General features: G+C 56.0%; 2 protein-coding genes across 5 annotated transcripts in view; one reads left to right on the forward strand and one right to left on the reverse strand.

Moving 5' to 3' along the window:
• AMFR (autocrine motility factor receptor) overlaps nt 1–2182 on the forward strand; it is a 36848-nt gene extending 34666 nt beyond the window's left edge. For 2 of the 3 annotated variants that reach the window (XM_054697062.1, XM_054697063.1), the window contains exon 14: nt 565–2180. In XM_054697062.1, coding sequence (XP_054553037.1) covers nt 565–712 — 148 coding nt within the window. In that variant the 3' untranslated portion in view covers nt 713–2180. Of the gene's footprint in view, nt 1–564 lie in introns of all 3 variants that reach the window. The other variant, XM_037516410.2, reaches the window with a different exon arrangement.
• A 2619-nt stretch (nt 2183–4801) lies between these two features.
• The window catches only part of GNAO1 (G protein subunit alpha o1), a 163841-nt gene continuing 153165 nt past the window's right edge, over nt 4802–15477 (reverse strand). The window contains exons 7-9 of one of the 2 annotated variants that reach the window (XM_037516416.2): nt 9894–10047; nt 7004–7219; nt 4802–6074 (exon numbers count right to left, since the gene is read on the reverse strand). In XM_037516416.2, the coding sequence (XP_037372313.1) occupies nt 7032–7219; nt 9894–10047 (342 nt within the window). In that variant the 3' untranslated portion in view covers nt 4802–6074; nt 7004–7031. Of the gene's footprint in view, nt 7220–9893; nt 10048–15477 lie in introns of both variants that reach the window. The other variant, XM_037516415.2, reaches the window with a different exon arrangement.

Raw genomic sequence — 15477 nt, forward strand, 5'->3', positions numbered from 1 at the left:
TACGTGCCATGTGTTCTAAGTCCATTTTACTCATTCTGGTTATCTTAGTACTGTACGTATACCCACTTGACAGATGTAAAACTGAAGAACCTGAGACCTAGAGAGGTTCCCATCAGCCTGTGTCCAGCTCCCACAGCCTTTTCTTGGCTGCTGTCCCCCAGCTGCAGCTGGAGTGTGGCGTGTCCCTGTGTATGTAGAGTTCCTCAGGGCAGGGCCAGGGCCGTGTTCACATGAGGGGTTGGTGTCCCAGCAAGGCTTGAGGGATGTGTATATGGGGGTGTGTGTGTGTGTGTGTGAGCGATGTGGGAGTGTATGTGGGTGTTGTGTAAGGGGTGTGTGTGTATACATAGCCCAGCAGCGGAGGGAAGTCAGCTGAACAGCCGCTTGATGGGCCTTCACCTGCTGCAGGGAACTTTTACTCCTGTTCGGGGTTGAGCATCTTTTGTGGATGCTGCTGAAGAATAGCTTCCTGGAGATGCCTGGAAAATGGGGTAATTAAAAATAAACAGACTATGTGTTCCAGCACCTCCCTCATCTTTCATGCAAATCCTTTGTTTTTTGTAGGCGTTTCTTGAACAAAAGTTCTGAGGATGACTCAGCCTCAGAGAGCTGCCTCCCCTCGGAAGGCGCCCCCTCTGACCCTGTGACCCTGCGTCGAAGGATGCTGGCAGCTGCTGCCGAGAGGAGACTTCAGAAGCAGCAGACCTCCTAGCGCCTCCTCGCCTTTCTCAGCTGCCTCCGGAGCAGCGCGCCCACCGAAGAGGCCTGTCCAGTTCTGCCTGCTGTTTGAGGAAGTGGGCTCGACTGCATTGCCGCTGTATAAAGCATGTGGTCTTACTAGTGTTTGGACAGCTGACGAATTTAATCCTTTTTTGTAATACTTTCTATGTGACATTTCTCTTCCCTTTAGAAACACTGCACATTTGAACTCTAGGCATGATCTCTTCTGGCGTTGACTGGACTTCTTGGGGGTGGGGGACGATGAAGAGGAAGTGGGCAGCCAGAGACGCTGCAGCGGACGACTTTGTGGATGACTGCTTTCTGCAGAAGGCACAACAAATCCTGTGTTCTTAGCTCCAAGTCTAGCAGGAGGGTGTGTGGGGCGGGATTCACAGGAAGCGGGGCAGTGGGAGCCTGGCGCCAGGCCGGCGGGTACTCTGTTGGCAACCTGGAGCTCTGGCAAGAAAACATGCAGACTCCTGACCCCTGAGCCCACAGCAGCTTGGAAAAAGAGCGCCTGTTTGACACCTGGAGCAGGGGAGGGGAAAGCCCAGGGCTGCAGAGTGTGAGGAGGTGACCAGTTGTGTCCTGATATATCTGGGACTTTCTGAACCCCAACTTTAAGGCTGGCTTTATTTCCGTTAATGCTGGTGCTCCCGCATCTCCCGGGTATGCCGCTTGTGTCTGTCCTCTCCTCTGCATTTCGTTCCCCGCCTCCCTTCCCCACCCGAGCCCTCTCCCCTGCCCCCAGCCCTCCAGACATGAGGAAGGTCAGCCCTGAGAGGGTTAAGGAGCGTGCCTCAGTTTGTGGTTTTTAGCCCTTGGTCAGGCAAATCAGGCGATGCCGGTGCCTTTGGGCTTGGGCCTCGGAGACGGAGATGATGCGGCCATACAGGATGGGAGAGTAAATTCTGGAGGGCTTCACTGAAGAAATAAAAGTCATCTTTCTTATCTTTCTTTCCGGGAACCCTTCATTTTCCTAACTTCGTTCCTACTGGTTTTGTCAAACATACAAAGGTGAGCGGCTGAATCGACCTGCCTTGGAGCAGACCCAGGTCCTGAAGCTTTCAAATTCCTCACACATGTAGCTTAAGGATTTGAGACACACAATCATAGGTTTCATAGTTCCGTTTTATGTCCTATTGGATACATTTTTTTTTTTTAATGTTTGAAAGCATAGTTTTATGGTAGTCCTTTTGGGAAGAATCCAGTATTATGTAAAATTATTGGCAAAGTTAAATGTATTTTACATAACTGAAAGTTTTTAGACTGTTGTAATTGAACAAAGAGTGATGAGTAAATGTTTAGGCTGAGATAATTTATTTCAATAAATCTTTCAAAAGCCTTATCTTGAAATGCTGTTAGTAAATTTCTGTGAATTTTTTTGGTTTTGTTTTGTTGAGAGCATAGCTACTTGTTTTTATTGTAATATAAAAATAATAATAAAAAGCAAACTCTTCTAGCGTGTTGTGTGTGTGGCTGAAAGTTGAGGCTGTTTCTTGGAGGCACCCCGTCAGACCCCACTTTGGTTCTGTGGGTAAATTCTGGCCGGGAAGCTTTCTCTACCCTTAACATTGTCCTTGTTGCACACATGAAAGGTGAAGTAATTCCATGTGTATTTTATGTTTCAGATGTGTGAGAACACGAGTTTTTGAGACACTGGAATATAGCAAAACGGCAGTGTCAAAGCGGACACGCTTTCCAGGGCTTCAGGTGAACCCCGCAGGGGTTCCTGAACTCCCCCTGAGCTTTTGCACCTGCATAGTTAAGGACCTGGGCACTGCTGTCTCCTGTTGTATGTCACTTCTTGGGGCATCTGGGCTGAGAACAGTGGCAGGAGGTGAGACCTGTGTCCTATTACATTGGGTGGGGTCCCCTTGCACAGCCTTTTCTGCTGTCCTGGCTGGCCCCAGTCTTGGGGAGCTTGTGCTCATGCCCTGTCCCCAGGGCTCAGAGCTGCTGGCTCAGGTGTTAAGTGGAGTGCGAGGAGGGGCCGGCATGCAGACTCGCAATGCAGGGGCACAATGCAGGGGCACACGTTCCTTCTCTGGGCTCTTTTGGCCGGAGCCCAATTTGTCTTTGTTCTCCATTTTCTTAGCTCAGCTTTCTGCACCTCTTGGTTTCTTCCCAGGTTTTATCCCCCCACCTCCCCGCCCGCCAACTTCTAGGCTTTTCTGAGCACAACAGTCCATGTGGATGTTTTACTTAGCTTGCTATAACCAAGATGCCGCTTCCCACTCTGCTGTGTAGACGGTGTCTTTCATCTTTAACCAACAGACGTCATCCTGTCTTGGGGTGTGACTTTACCCACTATGGGGAAGGAAGTTGAGGGTACTGCCGAAGCAGGCAGTGTGCAAAAAGGAGCCTGTCCGGAAGCCCCGCCTGGACCTGGAAGCCTGTCTCAAACGTGACTGCACGTTAGTGTTTAGAAGCTGCCGGGTAGGCCCTGCTCCTGTGCTGCTTGTTCTGATTGGCCTTTCTCAACATTTTCCTCCCAACTGCTGCCTGCCTTCCATTTTAAGAAAGATAAGACAAACTATTGTTGGCTTTATCTACCAAGTTCATTAGAAAGTTGAGGAAAAAGCCTGTTAGAAAATGGCTTATATTTCCAGAAATTCAGGGATGCCATGTGTAGACGGTCATGGTGCCCTTCAACATCCTGGTTTGCCCCAGGTCTAGGCCATGGAGCTAAGTTGTAGCCAGGGGTATACAGCCTTCCCATCCACAGCAATGGTTGTGGGTCTCTTTCTGCAGATAACAAGTTGGGGTGAGGGGAGCTGGTGGGAAAGCGCTGGAAGAGGCATGGCCTTGCCGGCCAGCAGGCTTCTAGCTGCTGAGGAGGTTCAAGCAGCCTTTATTCCTTGGTCTCTCCAACAGTGTCAACTCCAACCCCCACCCCACTGGAGACAAGTCTGCCGGGATGGCTAAGAGAAGGCCTTCCCGGGCTGCTGATGCCATTGTCGGTATAATGGAGAGGACTCCAGCGAACTGACCTTTTGGGGCCCTCCCCTCTCACTAGATGGCATCATGCCACACTTGACTGATTGGCTAATAAGCATTATGTGGGCTCAATGCAAGACTTTTTTTTTTTTTTTTTTTTTAATTTTTTTTTTTTAAAGAGGCACGTATTTTATTTATTTGTTTGTTTATACATGCACTGGGTACAGTGAGAAGCACGGGAGGGTGAGAGAATTCACCAGAGCCAGAGCGGGGAGCAGAGCAGGCAGAAGGACCGAAGTACACTGCTGAGGGGAGCAGCGGGTGGCAGGAGAGGTCTGCACGCCATGCGGGACCCTCCTCCGGTGTCCGGGGAGCAGCCGGGGATTGAACCGGCGCCGCAGAGGCCGCGGGGAGCTTCGCAACCCAGCGCTCAACCGCTGCGCCACCGGGGAGGCCCTCAATGCAAGACTTTTGGTGGGTTCTGTTTCCTCCAGTGTCCTGTCTCAACTGAGATGTAGTTGTTGCAGCAAAATTTGGCGACTTAAGGGAGAGGGAGGGAGATTTCCAGCCCGGAGGTGACAGGGTTAGCTCAGCGGCCCCTGTGTCCTGCCTGGAGGCCACGCCCTGGTTCCCAGGTGCAGTAGGGGAGGCTTTTAAAGATGTCCAAGTGAATGGATGTGACTCGTTGGGTGCAGAGCACCCTGACAGTGTGGCCTCTTTCTTGGGACCACCCATTTTCCCTCTGGTGGAACCACTTGAGTGCAGAAGAAACAGGGTTCTATGTCAGCAGCAGATTTGTGAGGACCTCCCGTCTCCCCACCCGCCCCTTTCCAATCCTCAATTCCACCTGCTCACAGACAACCAGCTGAGAATGTGGAGGAGCTGGGAACCCAGGGAAGAGGGTACCAGGGGCAGAAAGGGCCTGTTCCTCAGCAGCTGTGCTCAGCTGGGTCCCCTTCACAGCCCTGGGAGAGAGGGGGTCAGGGGGATTCCATACTGGTACCCACATGTAGCCCAACCCACAGGCCTCCCTGTGCCGGTGGCCCACTCAGATCCCTCCTTCCTTTTCCTGTCAGAATGAAGCCCACCAAATCCCCATAAGCTGGAAGCCAGAGGGTGAGAGACTCAGGAGTACAGACAAACATTCTCTTTATTGAGCTACACATGAATTTCCATTAGTCAGAGAAGTAGACTGGCAGTGTGTAAGATATCACAGAAACCTCACCGATTGGGAATAGAAAGGCTTAGAAAGACCCGTGGGCTTTTTTTATGTTTTTTTTTTTTTCCTTTTTTTCAAGTTTTTTTTTTCTGTATTTTAAATTTTTTGTGTATTTTGTCTTTTTGCCTCCTCTTTATCTGAAATGGCTGTGACTGGTCTTCTTCAGCAAATATTAAGTCCTAAAAGTGAAACCGTGAAGAGGGTCGGGGTTTGGAGACGAGTCAAAGTAGAAAGGACACGGGACTGATTGTGAAATCTTGGCTTCCACGGCAACACTACATTCCCGCTTTCTTAACATTTTTTTTTTTGTTTTTTTCCATCTTGTGGTATTTAAAATTTTTTTTTTTGTTCTTTTTATCTGTAGCACAAACATCCCCACATGAGAAAGAGCGAACACAGGTCACGGAAACAAAGGAAAAGGTGGAGAAGCGCACACGGGGAGCGTCCACCCGTGACGAGAAGCCAGAATGTTGGAGAAGAAACCACAGCCCAGTGCCCAGAGACCGTGGAAGCGGAGCTGGTATGTGACGCGGAGTGCTCGTCAGGACAAAAGTAAAACGAACAAAAAATAAAATAAACCAAAAAAAAATCATTAAGGGACTCTGAGAGAGGGAGTCGGTGGGGAAATTCTTTTTCTTCTACAAGGCTCTATATCTATATGATGGGAATTTTTTTGGCAGCTACTGGCCAGTGAGAGCTGTGCTTTTTCTATACAAACCTGGAGTGAGCGTGTGGTTGAAGGGGCTCAGGCGGGGCGCAGGGTGGGAGAAGGGTCCAGACAGGCAGGGCCTTCTGGAAAGCCAAGCCTGAGGTCACTGCCAGGAACAGGACCTCCTGGTGGCCAGGCCGCCCCCTCTGCACTCGAGGTGGGATGGGGATGTGTGTGTTTCTTTATTTAAAAAAAAAGAAGAAGAAGAAGAAAAAAAATATGGATGAAATGGTGAGTTTTCCTTTTTCCTCTTTTTTTTTTTAAGCTACAAAGCACATGAGAAGTATTTTTTCCTTTCAAATTCTAAATGTAAAGACTCAACTAAAACCGGATTCTACAGCATTCTACAGAAATACACAGCCGTCAGTCACTCTGGGGTCGTAGGTTAGACAGGGGCTTGATACAGAAAGGCTGTGTGTCTTACAAAGGCCAAAAGGTCATGCTACCAGGAGATCAACATCAACAGCAAAGAGTCCATGAAGCAGTCTGTAGAGAGAGAGATAAGGGGTCTGGTCTGACCATTTTCTTTGATTTTCAAAACCAACAACCAACCAAAAACCCCTGGCACACTTCAGTGATGTGGGGGTAGGGCAGGAGGGGCCAGCATCTCAGGTGGGGTCAGAACCCACAGGACCCCATCCCAGGCCCCGGAAGGCCTCACCCCACGGGACCCTGGCCCAGTCAGGTCTATGGATGCGGCCTCCCTGTGCCGCTTCTGACCCCTCTCCCTCCACACCCTCCCGGAGGTGGGGCAGGTGCATCTGTTTGTCTGCACCCTCCCCTCAGCTGCTTTTGGAAAGCAGCCCAGTCTCCCTTTCCTCTGACTCTTGCCTCGTTTTACATGAACAAAGAAAACTCAGGAGACAATGGGTTGGTCGGAGCAATGATTCTTCTAAATTCTTTCCGTTAACAACCACCACCACCCAAAAGAGAAGCGAACTTAATCATTCTGTTGTTGGGGCTTTAGGGCAGGGAGATGTTGAGGGTGTTGGCTATTTTGTAAAGGGTTTTGGAATCCGCACAGAGCAGGACAGAACTGAGAGCACACGGCCTCAGTGGGTGGAAGCAGAGAAACGGGTGGACTAGGCCAGCCCGTCTTTGCCCTCCCTCTGCTCACAGAAATGGGTCTCGGGAGTGAAATCACGTGGCTGTTCGTAAAAGGATGGGTTCCCAAATCAGGACCGCCACCCCTGTGTGTGTGCACGCACGAGCATGCCGGGAACTGATGACTGTGGAGGGTGGTCAGTTCTGTCCAAAGCTCTTTCTAGTACAAACTAAAAAGAATTTTTTAATATATATCTGTATATATATATAAGGTTTTGTTATTTACCAACTTGCATTTGCTAGTGGCGTGTGTGTGTGTGTGTGTGTGTGTGTGTGTGTGTGCAAGCTTTTCTGAGTGCTGGAATCATTACCAAATAGGTTGCTATACAGGACAAGAGGTCAGTACAAGCCGCAGCCCCGGAGGTTGTTGGCAATGATGATGTCAGTGACAGCGTCGAATACCACCTGGATATTATTCGTGTCTGTGGCACAAGTCATGTGACAATAAATTTCTTTGTTGGGTGAGCGGTTTTTGCTTTCAAATTGTGCTTGGATGTAGGCGGCTGCATCTTCGTAGGTATTGGGGCCTGTAGGAAGACAGAAGAACAGGGGAGAGGCCCCCGTGAGGGGGGGTGCAGCAGGTGGGGAGCAGTGGGTTGTGGCATTTCCCAGGGAGCAGATGAGAAAGGATGGGCACCGAGGACACCGCGGTCGGCAGCTTCCCCCCGGCCGCGTCGCTCTTCACATTCAGACCCACATCAGCCTGAGCCGTCGCCAGGCTGTTGGCTCGTCAAGGGCTCTTCTGTGTCCACACTGGAACTACCCAGAGCCCTGGGAGGCCGAGGCCACAGCCTTTCCCTTGTTTTCTAGATGAGCACATGGGGGCCGGCTGGGGCTGCCCTCCTCGGCACTCGCCCGTGGTCTAGAGCATCCCTGGACTTGGGTGAGTTGCCAGGATGTAGGTGAGAAGTTTAAGTGCTAGCAGCACAGGGAAGACCAGGCGGGGCCCACTTCACCCCCCTAATCCACAGCTGTCGCCTTGGTCCTGGCTGGGGCTGGCGGGGTATCTGTGGCTGATGCTCCCACAGCGGCAGCCCGAGCAGCTTTCAATTAATACGTCAAATATGGGCCAGCACTGCGTCGCCTAAACTTCCACGGAAGGAAGAAGCCCCCTTTTCCTCAGCGCCACTAGTATCTGCCAGCCTGGAGACAATACAGTTGTCCTTTGAGGGGACAACGCCTGTCCACCCTGTGCCCTGCCCAGGCTCCGACCGCAGGGCGCGAGCACCTCCGGAGAGCGCCGACCGACACGCAAATGAGGGCGCAGGGCAGAGACCTCAGTCTCACCTCGGTGTGCCCACAGCTCCAGAGAGCAGCAGTCTGAAAAGACTCGAAGCAGCATTAGACCTGCTGGCCCCGTCAGGAAGCCGCCCGCGCAGGCACTGCCGGACAGGGCACTGATGGCGGAGACAAGTGCCCAGCTGATCCTGGGAGGGGGCCCACTGGGCCACCCCATCCGGGTGGATGTCTCAGCCCACACCCTGTGCTTCCCTAGAGCTCGCCCTGGACATCCCGCACCCCTGGCCCTACAGGCCACAGCATGGGTAACCACTGGTCATTGTCACAGTGCTGTTTGAGCTCAAAGATTTCCCAACTCCAGGCCGACTTTCCCTGGGTGCCCTAGCGCCTGTGCCACACAGACGACCACTCCACGGGCCATGTCCTGAATTGGGCTCCAGTGGGGCCTCGTCTTTGGGGACAAGGAAGCCTGCTGGGGTTCATGACATCACAACCTGCACTGGTCCTGGAGGGCCTCTGTCCAGGCTGGGAGAGGTCAGCTGTGGCTGCCAATGGGGCTGCATCCCGGCTCTGCTGGCAGTCGGGCCCTCCTTGGCTCTGGGCAGCCTGGAGCCGGGCCTTCTGGGCCTGTCTGTGCCCTCCTGGACTTGCCCCACTCTGCAGAGGGCACTTAGCCATGGCCAGCTTGCCCTTCCTTGGTTTTCACCTTCTGATCCTACTACCGGTAGCCACAGCCAGTGAGTGCAGACCCGGGTCCCAACGCTATCCCCCTGCCCCCAGGGCCGCCTGTGCGGGAGGCACTACTGTGGGTTGCAGTGCCCAGCTGGAAACAAGGCACAGGTGTCGGCCTGCTTGCCTGCCAGAAGTCAGAGCCTGCCCACCTGCCTTTCCTTGCACCCTGGGGTGGACAAGGACCTTACAAGTAGGCAGAACATCAGTGAGGAGACAGAACAAGCTGATGGGCCCCTTGCACCTAAGGGGGAGGCTGACTCTCCCCAGTAATGGAGAGGGTGGCCACAGGTAGCCCTGGGAGCCGATGCCAGATGCCTGCCGCCCCCCAGCCCCCAATATCCACACTGTCCGTGATTTCTGGCTGAGCTGACCTGTGACCCACCCTCCTCCAATGCAGGGTCCTGAGCTCTGTCCTCAGCCTGCAGAGTGACCCCCAGGACCCTGAGGAACTGCAGGCTGGGCACGGAAGCCCATTAGCCCCACTTCAGCCAGGGGCAGCCAGAAGGCACACCGACAGCAGCACCTCCCTCAGTCCCAGGGACAGACCCATTTGGAGAGAGCATCGCTGTGGGGCTGTGTATTCCCCTGGAGGCCAGGCGGGAGAAAGAGTCCCAGAGGAGGAAGAGGCAGGGAAGAGGAAGAGGTGGGGATGGAGGAGGTTTGCAGAGAGCTGGAGCGGTTTGATCTGGGGGAAAAGACCAGAGGTGGAGGAAGAGGTGGAGCGAGTGGGCACATGGAGAGGTGGAGAGGGGAGACACCCTGGGGTGGGATGGGGGGCCTGGTAGAGCTGCCATGCACCGAAGCATGGCCTGTTCAGAGCAGAAGAGCGGAAGCTGCCAGCCAGCCCCTGCTCGTGTGTCTGCTTTTCTAATTTGGGCAAAGTTGCTGTGTGGCCAGAGGCACCCCCGGTCAGGTGTAAGGGGAGCCCCCTGGTGAGACTAGGGGAGGCCAGGAGGCGACCAAGATGCAAGGGGAAGTCTGTCCTGCCTTCATCCCTGCATGTCACTCATGAGTCACCAGGTCACTTCTGACACGGATCAGGAAGGCTCATTTCCCACCCCAGGCCCGTGTCACACCCTGGTGTGTCTGCATCTGCAGTGGCCCCTGCATACAGGGCAGGGCTGCCGGGTGCTGCTCCTGGAGCCCATGGGCCGGGTCTGGCTCAGGCCTGCAAGGGAGACACTGGCGGGGCTGGGGCTTCCTCCAGCACATCGTCGCTGCCATACTTACCGGTGTATTCAGGAAAGCAGATGGTCAAAGGTGACTTCTTGATCTTCTCACCAAAGAGATCTTTCTTGTTGAGGAAGAGAATGATGGAGGTATCGATGAAAAACTTGTTGTTACAGATGGAGTCGAAGAGCATGAGAGACTCGTGCATGCGGTTCTGCAGGCCCAGGCGGGAAGAAGAGAGAGCAGGACAGACATCGAGAGGGAGAGACAAGGAGACAGGGAAAGAGAGAAGAAAATTAAGTTGGAGGGGAAGAACTGGGCTGCTCAGCGCAGGAGGGGCTCCCGGGCCCCCACAGTCTCCTTCCAAAGGCCGACAGGAGGAAGGGCCACCTGTGACACAGCACTTTTCATTCCGCCTATTCAGAGCAGTCCACGCCCATCGTCCCGTCTCGGGGCAGGGACTGACCGCACGGGGTGACTCAGCTTCTTTGCGAGTCCAAGAGCTGGGCTCTGGCCCTTCCTGCCCGAACCTCTCCTCTTCGGCCCAGTCTGTGGGTGGGGTATACTCTGGGGGTGCTGAGGGAATCTTGACCCCTCTGGGGGCAAGAGTCTCCTCAGATGGGGGGGCGGGGTCACACGCCACCGTGTCTGACCCTGCAGGAGTTTTAAGCAATGCAGACGTGAAGTCCTGCCTCACACACAGAAACCAGCAGCGGATGACTTTGCGCCAAGTTAAGCAAAGTCCCGGTCGGAGGGGATAGCATCGGAGGGGACAGCTTTTACCTCTGGGGAAGGACTGACTTGTTCAGGACGCCAAGCACTGGAGTGTGTGGAGTATTTCTTGGCAGAGGAGGGGAAGGTGCCTGTCGGGGAAGGCGGTGTCTTGGTGACCTGTTCCTCCCTGGGGGAAGGGTCAACTGCTCCTTTCCCCCAAGACCCTGCCCTAGGCCTGGGGATGTGTCCAGCACAGGCCAGCAGCGTGGTCCGTGGCCGAAGCCCTGACTAACTCTAGGCTCAATCTCAGAAGCGGAAAGGTTGAAACAAATCAGAGGAAAGAACAGAGACCAGGAGTGGGCAGCCCTGGGCACCGTCCACTGGGATGAACTCATCCCCAGCATCAGTGAGGGGAGCCAATCTGCTGGCTCAGCTGCCAGGGCCAGGGGCCAGCTTCCTCTGAGCAGGAGGCAGAGGGAGATGGTGAGACCCATCAGCCAGCCCTCAGCCAGCCCCTCTCTGCCAGCACCGCGTCCTGCGCTCCACCTGCCTCCGTCACCTGACCTCATCAACACCTTGCGGACATCGTGAGGTGACACAGCTGGGGCCCAGAAGAAGGGGGCCTGCCCCGGCACAGGGCAGATCTGGAGCATAAGCGAGTCCAGGCCTTGGCCTGGAGAGCATGGGTGCAGAGAGGGTCCTCAGTCACCTCCTCCCCAACGGCTTTTTTCTACTAGTGTCCTCTTGGGATGAGGCCCGGACTTGGTTCTTATGGCTGAGGCCAGCTGTTGGGGTTGGGGCAATCTGAGCTCTCCATTACTTTTGGGAACCCCAGACTGGTCTGGTTTTACTACTCCCTTCCGGCCCTACAGAGAACGGCACTGTCCTTTCACTCTGCCAAACATGACCAGTTGCCCCCTGGGATGTGATCACCCTCCCCGCCCCAACCAGGGAATTTCTGTCTCAGCCCCACACCCCTTCCCATCATCACATGATCCCTTTCTGGGAGGAGCAAGCCATACTGACCCAGCGCCAGCGCCAGCGCCAGGGGTGCTACGGAAAGGGCTGGCAGAGGCTCAGTGCTGAGGGCTCCGAACACTGGGGCTCTCTGGGCCACTTACGAGGGCAGAGCAAGCCACACCAAGACCTGTGGATTCGACTGGATGGAAATGGCTGCCTAGCACACAGAGCCACCTTGCCCAACAGCTGCTCCACCAAGAGCTGGAGACCCCCAGACAGAGGCAAGCTCCCAAGTCCAGTGCACAGATGCCCAGGGGCACTCCCAGGACCAGAAGGGGTCACCAGGAGGGGCCACCATGGTGACCTGAGCTGACAGCAGGGACTGTTCCCTGGGCTGGCCTGAAGGTGTCTCCCTCCTGAGCTTAGCTCTGGAGGAGCAGTCCAGGCCAGCGCTCCACAGTTCCACTCTCCTGAGGCTCAGCCCCCCACAGCTCCCCAGGCCCATAGCCCCGCACTCTGGCCACCGGTACTGGTGAGATTGGTGTGCCGGGCCCTCTGCTGGGCTGCTCTGGGGCAGGCCAGGCTCCTGCTCCGAGAGCTCACAGTCCAGTGGAGACGCTGCATGCACGCTGACACGCCCACGGTCCCCACGTGTGCAGAGCTGGCTCTCAGGGGACTCCTGCTCAGGGAGAGCTGGTGTCGGGGAAGGGCTGACAAGGAAGGGCTGACGGGGACTCGCAGGGAGGGGAGGCGCCGGCACTGAGCCCCGCTGCACTGGCCCACGGGCCTGACAGCCACCCCTCCACACCACGCGCTGACACAACCCCGTCGCCAAGGAGCCAAGAGCACCACCTGTCCCTCCAACCCCCCCTGGAAGAAACAGACGCCCAGAACACTGGGAATGATGAAGTCATCTGAGAAAAGAGAAGTCAGGGCCACGTCGAGGCTGCAGTTGTCCACCCTGCCCACTGCCACCTTCCTGTCTGGCACTGAGCAGGCCAGGACAGGAAGGTGGGCTTGGCCTGACACAGACAGCTTCTGCCCTAGAGACGACCTGAGAGGCGGGGGGAGGCCTCTGCCAGGTGGCCCCGCGTCTTGGCCCGGGACGGCTGGGCGCATGGAGGACGCGTGAGGTGCAGGTGTGCCCGGCGGGAGCGCCGTGAGCACAGACACAGCACGCCACGCTCATGCTAGGAAAAGCTGGCACTTTTTATTAATGGCAGGTGACTAATAAATACATTACGGCAGTCAATAAATTATTACAATAACTAGAGATTTATTAAACCAACAAGTCACTCTTCTTACAAAATTACAGTTAATGTGGGGTGGGTGGCGGCGGTGGGGCTAGGGGGAGGGATCTCTGTGCCTAAGAGAGGCTTGCTACGGAGGGAGATGAGCAAGAGGCTTGCTACCTGGGACACTGAGGGCACAGGCTGCCACAGCAGGGGGAGGTCACGGAGTGTTGGGGGGCGGGCAGAGAGGACCAGGAGGTGAAGCTCTGGCTGCCCAGGGACACAGCAGAAGGGGCTCTGGGGGTGAGAATGGGCTACAGGAGAGTGGGGCCTCCGAGTGACTGGCTCTCTGAAAAGGGGGGTGGCCTTGTGCTGGGGATCTTGATGCACTGGGCCTGAGAGAGAAGCTCTCCTTCCAGAGGGACTCCCTCTGATCCGACTGGTAGGATCCAAGACTTTGAGCCAGGAGGGCTCTTTGTGCTGCTCTCCCAACCTGCCCCTCCCTTGACAGGGGCTTTCATCTAGCTGGAGCCTCCCAAGGGAAGGTCCCACTGTGCTCTCTGGGCAGGTGGTTCAGGGTTAGCCTCATTGTAGGGTGAGAAGCTCTACCCCCAACGTGTGGCAGCAGCTCACACCTTGACCTGGTCAGGCTGTGTGTCCTGCCCACCGCCCCAGATTGCTGGGACCCTTCACTCTGCAGGCTTGTGGGCTGGCAAGGGGGTACTGTGCAGGGGGAAGGCTGGCCGGTACCCCAGACTGAATCTCTGGTGGCTATGGAGCCAGAGTCTCAGGCCTCAGTTCTTAAGAATTGCCCAGTTATGTCTGAAAGCTTCCAAAAGGCTCAGGGAAGAGCAGAGGCAGCCAGGAGAGGCCTTGTGCCCCAGACTTCTCAGCACGGGGGTGCCAGGCAGGCCACCGCCTGCTCTGGCAGAGAGATGGGCCAGGACTGTGCCTGATTTACTTACCAAGTGGGCTGGAGTGAGCATGAGGTTGGACCAAGGGGAGGCAGGTGGTCAGCAGGAATGTGGGCTAGACACGGGAGGAAGCCGCAGGTCTGGCCCGGGGGCGTCAGTTGTGAGTGTATTAGGTGGGAGCCGGAACCCTCCCCTTCGCGGACTCACCCTGGCGGAAGGGAAGGCCTGGGTCTTCCCTGCTAGGGGTTGGGACAGCCTGGGTGGGAGGGCTCCGGGCGGGGAGGGTTCTTGGCAGCTGATGGGAGACAAAGTTGTGGAGGGCAGGGGTGTCTTCAGTTCCTCCCAATGGGGTATGGAGCTGGACACGGGGAAAGGCTGAGAGCCAGAGAAGCCTCCTGGCCCCAGACATCACAATGCTCTGGGCTCTGCCACGGCCTCACAGGGGAGCAGCAGCTACATGCCTCAGGCTCTGCTGGAGCCAGAGGGGAGAGAAAGGGCCGGGACATGCGGCCTCCATGGAAGGAGGCCCTAGGGCCCAGAATGTCAAGGCTGTTGGTGAGGGGCCCAGAGCTGTGCTATCAGAGCTGCACCCTCAGCCAGAGTCCACAGGCTCGGAGGATCCCCGGCAGGGGCCTCAGGCACCGGCTACTCTGCTCTCAGGTCTCCCTGGGAAGCCAAGACCCAGTGCTCTCAAGGGCCTGGCCCTGGGCACTGAGAGGCAGGCACCCCTCCTGGAAATCAGCCAGTCAGAGCTTAGGCCTGGCCTCTTCGGGGCACCCACAAGCAGTCTCACCTACGTCTGGTCACTCATAACATCTCCCACACCCACACTGCGACGGAGCCAAAACTCATCTGTCACCCTCCATTACTCTTTCCTGTGGTGGAGCCACCTATGACAACATGGGTGGGAGGCGCCACGGACAAGGAGGGGATTTGCCCCCGGATATCCTCCTCTCTTGAGGCCAAGGACCGCCTAGGAGGCAGGGGTGGGAGGTGAGAGCAGCACAGGACACTGAGCAGGGCAGAGCACCCAGGAGAGCGAAGGGCAGCTCTGGAGGGCACAGGGCTCCACACACCCCACTCCTCTCCCCCCGAGGCTGCAGCCCGGGTGGGCTGGGACCAGGGCATGCACTCCTGCCTGCACTTGGGCTGCTGTGGCTTGAGGGAGGAGCCCCAGCCTGGAGGGCGTGACTTCTACCTCCAGGACAACAGCCTTAGAGGTAGGACTTGGCCTACAACCCCCTCTTGTCAGCTTTTTTGAGTTTGGAATTAAAGGCAGAATGAAGGACACAGCTGGCCGTACTAGAGAGAACTACTGTCTCTACTGTCTTCAAAGTTGGGCAAGATGACCTAACTGGCCTTGGCTGCTGGGGCCAGGGCACTGAGGCTTGGGTTTTCCACGACGCAGCACGCGTGACAAGGTCCGGCACAAAACAAGGTCAACAAAACTGAAGTGGACTTGGTCGGGGGCAGCCTGGCTGCCGGTCATTTCTCCCAAGGAGCAGCAGCAAAAGAGCCAGACCCAGATGATTCATGCACCTGCAGGCCTGGGGCGCGAGGGCAGGCCCTGGCCCACCTGCACCACCCAGAGCTGAGGCCAGGGCTTTTCCTGCTCCAGCGCAGTTGGGGCTGCACTGTGAATGCAGGGGTCCTGCCTGGCCCTGGGGCTGAGCAGCGCCCAGAGTGAGCTGGGAGAGTTGAAGGTTCAAGGGCAAGCCCGAGCCTCTCAGAAGGCTGCCCTCTGATGGGCACAGCCGGCGTCCTGGGCACAGCCTGTAGGGGTGCTGAGTGCAGGTCCTGCCATCTGCCCTCCTCTGCCCTGTG

Source organism: Talpa occidentalis, unplaced genomic scaffold (assembly GCF_014898055.3).
Source record: "Talpa occidentalis isolate TD23 unplaced genomic scaffold, MPIMG_talOcc4v2.1 talOcc4.17, whole genome shotgun sequence".
Classification (NCBI taxonomy): domain Eukaryota; kingdom Metazoa; phylum Chordata; class Mammalia; order Eulipotyphla; family Talpidae; genus Talpa; species Talpa occidentalis.